This window comes from Rhagoletis zephyria, unplaced genomic scaffold (genome assembly GCF_001687245.7).
Source record: "Rhagoletis zephyria isolate East Lansing unplaced genomic scaffold, Rhagoletis_zephyria_1.1 Rzeph_scaffold_06205, whole genome shotgun sequence".
In the NCBI taxonomy this organism is placed as follows: Eukaryota; Metazoa; Arthropoda; class Insecta; order Diptera; family Tephritidae; genus Rhagoletis; species Rhagoletis zephyria.
In genome coordinates this window covers 27,116-32,800 of record NW_016163288.1, presented here as the reverse complement: position 1 = coordinate 32,800, position 5,685 = coordinate 27,116, and the positions used below count along the sequence as shown (strand labels likewise).

The following is a 5,685-nucleotide window of genomic DNA, read 5'->3' as shown; positions in this document are numbered from 1 at the left end:
CACATGGCACTTTTTTAAATGGAATACATTTTTTGTCATTTCAATGCCTAGTGGAAATCCGGTTTTTGAAATATTCAAAGAATAAATTGCAAATTTTGCAGTTTCGTAAAATATATAATTTTTTTGGCTTTAGCGTACTGCATTTTGTTATATAACAAAAGAAAAGTTTTGACAGAAATTCATCGAAATCAAAAATCGTCCATTACGGCAATTGGTCGATTTAACATGGATTTACGCACGTACAGATAGACAATCTATACCAATTTCACTCATAATACAATCAATATAGCTAACCACTAACTATTTTTATGCAATAATCCTCCTCTGTTCCTCTAATCCTTCTCTATTCTGAAAAGACCAATTGGAGATGAACTTGTCTCCACTTATCCAAACACGCCTATTATTGCCGCTTAAGGAGAAAAATATTGAGTAAGAAATGCCATTTTTGTATTAATAAATTAAATTCATATTTAGAAACGCTTAAGAAACTACCTGTCTTTCATTATACTTAATCCAAGTATATCTGAAAATAGCACATTTATGTCGAAAGCTGTGCAGCAGGAATATTAAAGCTTTAGCTGTCAAATGCTATTTTAGTTTGAGCTAAGCAGGCGTCCCTCATAGATGATTGCATATAGTATGTATGTACGGATGTAAGTGAAAAGCTCTTAAGTATAAAACACATGCAGATGTATGTATGTATGTATGAAAGTGTATCTTGTGAATATTTGCTAACAGGGTATATATATGAAACACATCAGCTACGCGTAAACGAGCATTTTACTAGGTGTCAGTCACAAAATGGCAAAAATATTACCGGTAATATGTATGTATGTACGTATGTATATAGTTACTCTTGTATGTATCTAAGGGTTATTCAACTTTGTCCTACATATAATCCCTAAAATGTTATTCGTCAACTTATTTCTTTTCGTTCTTTGCTTTCTTCCACTTGCAGTTACATCATTCACATCACAAACACTCACATCACAATCACCCGCATCGTAATGCTAGCAACAACAATAATAACAATAACATTAACAGCGACAGCTCTTCAACCAACACAGAACAACGCGCTGCCGAATCACTTGTCGCAAAACTGGAAAATGTCGAGGAGCAATATGAGTCCATTATACAGAATCTCCCACAGGATTGCAGTGAAGTGCCGCGTGACAATGCAGCCGGTCTCTTTATGATTTCACCAGCTGGCCAGCAGCGACCGCGCATGGTACATTGCACCGCAGATGGTTGGACCACTGTACAGCGACGCTATGACGGCAGTGCAGATTTTAATCGTTCTTGGGCAGATTACGCTGCCGGATTTGGACAGCCAGCTGGCGAATACTGGATTGGCAATGAACAGCTACATCATTTGACGCGCAACAATTGCACACAATTGCGCGTACTCATGCAGGATATCTACGATAATGTTTGGCTAGCGCAATACGATCGTTTCTATATCTCATCGCGCGCCGATGGCTATCGCCTAAACACCGCCGGCTACAGTGGTAATGCCTCCGATGCGCTCGACTATCAGCAGGGCATGCAATTCTCAGCGATCGATGTGGATCGTGACATCTCACAGACGCACTGTGCCGCCAACTATGAGGGTGGCTGGTGGTTCTCGCATTGTCAGCACGCCAATTTAAATGGACGTTACAATTTGGGTTTGACTTGGTTTGATGCGGCGCGCAATGAATGGATTGCCGTCAAATCCAGTCAAATGTTGATCAAACGTCAGTCGGCAGATAAGTGTAGCAGCGCGGAAGCGTCAGCCGTGGAAGTGTTGACAACGACGACGACGACGACGACAACGTCGACGGGGTTGAGGTCTTTGACTTCGTCTTCAACATCGTCGTTGGCAGTGCCTGCTGCAGGCCAGCTATTAGACGCAACGCATACGGGGGCAATGCCTGTAGCGGCGGCAGCAGCTGTCAAAGTATTAGCGACGAAGCGGCCTGTGCGCGCGCCGTCAACGATAGCGGCTTACGCTTTCGCGACGCGTCTGTAAAGCGTCGTCATTTACCAAGTATGCCAATAATGGATGGAAAAAAAACGATAATGTGCGTACCACCCCACAGCCATACCTGCGGTAGTTTTCGTGTGCAGTGCGTTTGTTGATGTGTAGTATGTAAATATTTGCGTTTGCGTAGCGCTCGTGTGTAGGCGCGTATGTATGTATGATTACTAAAGTAGGAGTAAACATATGCACATGTTTACAGTGAACTGATAGGAAGAATTTTGTGTACGGCGCTGAGTTAAATTAAACTCTGTCAAGGTTACTAATTTTATTATGTTAGTATATAAATATGTCGTATGTCCGTATGAGGTGAGTGTGTGTGTGTGTGTGTGATTAATATTTTTTTAAGTAAGTAGTTTCGTTAGTGCAGATATCTGCTTACAAACTCCCTTAGGCTATAGACAGAGATATGATGAAGCTCATTAGTTTAAGTGAAAAGTGAGCTAATTTTTCTATGTGCATATACATATATGCACTTATATGTATGTATGCACGTCTTTGAATTAAAGTGTGCTTACCAAAAGTATATTTTAGGGTAGAAGAGAAACATAATTTACATGTATGAGTGTAAGTTGAAAAACACTATATTCGCCAATATTACACAAAAAAATAATACTCGCACATTGACATAATTTTTGTATAAATTCTTTGCTTTAATTCTTTTTTATTTTTTTCCTACTACAATTTNAAAAATAATACTCGCACATTGACATAATTTTTGTATAAATTCTTTGCTTTTTGAAATATAAAATCATTTAGTATACAGCTAAACTTAGTTATTTTATTTTACTTAATTTAATTTAATTCTTTTTTATTTTTTTCCTACTACAATTCTTTTCTAGGTTTAATAATTTTTTTTATTTTGAATTTACATAATTGATTATGATATATGTAGGGGTTTCAAAAGACGTGTTTCACGGTCTTTAAAATCTTAACTTAAGATACTTTTGTGTAAAATAACGATTAAATTGATTTAAGGGGGGCTAATTAAATATTTTTTACCAGTTTAAAAACATTTCTGTGTACTTTGAAATTCTCTAAAACCATTTTTATCACTTTTTACTTAAAAAACGGCTAAACTTAAGATTTTACGACGGTTAATACATCTTTTGAATCTTTTAATTATGTAATATGATATCTGTATACTTTTCCTATGCAGTATTTTATCTTAGCACTCGAACTTTTTAGAATTTTAATATTCACTATTTTAACTAATTAACTTTACAGAAGGCCTAAAAGAGCAATATTTTAAAAATATGCATAATTGAGTATTACAAAAGAACTCGAAACTTTTCTAAAACGTTAAAACTTGAACAGAAAACCTCTTCGGACCTCGAATTTTTCAATTTCATTCGTTTAAGCAAATCCTCCAGCTTAAGAGGCCAGCTTGATAAGTCAATGACATTCGGAATGACAGATAATTTTTCAGCAAGCACGATAAATTTATTTTTCTTCTTTTTTTTGTACTCATTACTTCTCCTTTAAGGAGCGTTTACACCGGGTTTACCGCTTTTGTGTATTGGGACATAGCAGAATCATGTGCAAAGAAGTTGCAGAGAGTATTGCTCGGGATTCATAAGCCCAAAATTCTACACCTAAGACCAGAAGTATTAAGTAAAAGGAGCATTTGTGTTGTATGATAGTGGAAAAAATAAGCTTTTTTTCTTACATTCTCTAGACAAACCCAATTGCAGATACAAGGTTAAGGCAGTAACGAGACGAAATTTTAACGATTAATTTATGATTTTTTTTTTGTAAAGATCATAACCGTTACAGTTTCAAATATTTATTAATTTTCCTTGAGATCCTCGAATTTAATGGGGCATTTCCAACAAGCCTTAATAATTGGTAAACCGAGATTATCACTCGATCGGGGTAGTTGGTCATATTAAGTACAAGTAACCTAAAGTATGACAGCAAAGGCTAAGAAATAAAGATTGTCAATCACCCCATTTTAAAATAGTTGATACTTATCTGAGCGCTTAACTGCAGTTAAACTTTTGGTGGAAATAGGCTATAAGAGCTGTTTTCAGTGAGAATCTATTGTTGATACAATTTCGGATTTTCCGAAATTTTGGATTTTCACAATCTCAAAAGAAGCATTCACCTTTTATAATTTACTTAGCAAATTCGCGAGATGGTTAACCTTTAATCCCAGTTAAATATAAGCAAACCGTGAAATGCATGAAAATCACTGACTTATTAAACTGATCTCGTACTTCGAGAATTAGTGCAAGAAAAAAAAACTATCTAATAATTAATGTGTTTTAATGGTAAATTAAGTTTTCAAATTTATTTTTATTTTATAAACAGTGCCTCATACTATTTAACTCAATTTGCTTATAGATACATAAGTATGTATATATTACCTCATTGCACCTTTTTTATATTTTTTATATGAATTTGCAAATATTTATTCAACTATTATTCAATGATTAGTATTCGTAAATGCAAACACATATCGGCATTTATTTTTCAATTAGACCACTTAAATAAAGCACTATTCATTAATTGACTTAAGCGCTGCAATAATCCATAGAATCATGAATAAAATTATTGCTAATAAATGCATATTTCTTAGATAGCAAAAAAAAGGAAAAATACCTTCTTAATTTTTCATTTCTCATTTCCCATTTGCAAACCGATGACTTTTTTAGTAGATAGCTGTACTTATAATTGTATGTACTTACAAGTACGGTATTATAGGGAGGACACAATATATGTCAAAATTTATTGGGATTTACGTATTCTAAATTAATGCCGTACTTCAGTTTTGGTTATTGGGTGGGTATATGATGTCTTTTAGAACAAATTTCCGTCGTCCCTTATCCCATTTTTCGTTCAGGTTATTTCATGCGAAAGCTTGAGGTAAAATATATGTATGGAACACCTATCGATTATATAATAGGTTTGTTCCACAAGCTACTCGAAGTCACTTCGAGTTACACATACGCGTTCCACAAGTAAGTTTTAGAGTCTAATTGAACAGTTTGAACTTTGCTCGAATTTTCCTACGTGTAGTCAGTCCGTTAAGTACTAATTTTTCTGATGAGACTCGCTCGGTTTATGGTGTAAAAGTTGCACAGTGTGGCGAAGTCGGTAAAAGGTGATAAAAATATGTTGATCTTAAATAATGGACTTGAAAATGTCTAAATCAGGTTTTTCATGGTGCTGATTAATAGTCTGAAGTTGAAATGATAATTTTCGAAAGAGTGTTGCCACCTGTTTAACAATTCAAAACTAATTTAAATAACCATTCAAATTGCATATTTGAATATTGGTGCCTAACTACAAAGAGATGTTTAAGAAAGCTTTATTTCGTAAAAAACTTTTTAGGGGATTGCCACATGTTTATAAATTCAAACGAGACGGTTTAAAAAACTCAATTTCTTAAAGATTTTTGAAGAGGGTTGCCACTAGTTTAGAAATTCAAAATCAAATTAAGTAACAAGTTAGATACTTGAATATGGGTATTAATTCAATACCTACATATCTTCGTTTAAAGTACAAAACCGCGTATCGTCATTCTGCAAAACCGCATAACTGGCTTTGGCTGCCAAAAATTGGATTTGCTCACACAAGCTCTTGGCGCAATCCTTATCCATTCGTCCTGAAATATACTATCCAGAAATGTGACTGCTTAATAAAAGAGAGAACCAATTTGA

The 5,685-nt window shown here is 34.7% G+C and overlaps 1 protein-coding gene across 1 annotated transcript; it reads left to right on the top strand.

Moving 5' to 3' along the window:
- The first annotated feature begins 801 nt into the window (after nt 1-801).
- On the top strand, nt 802-2,639 carry sca (scabrous). Its single transcript, XM_017628791.1, has 2 exons — nt 802-819; nt 959-2,639. The coding sequence occupies exons 1-2, from the start codon at nt 802-804 to the stop codon at nt 2,009-2,011; spliced, it is 1,071 nt and encodes a 356-aa protein (XP_017484280.1). The 3' UTR covers nt 2,012-2,639.
- Nucleotides 2,640-5,685: the final 3,046 nt, after the last annotated feature.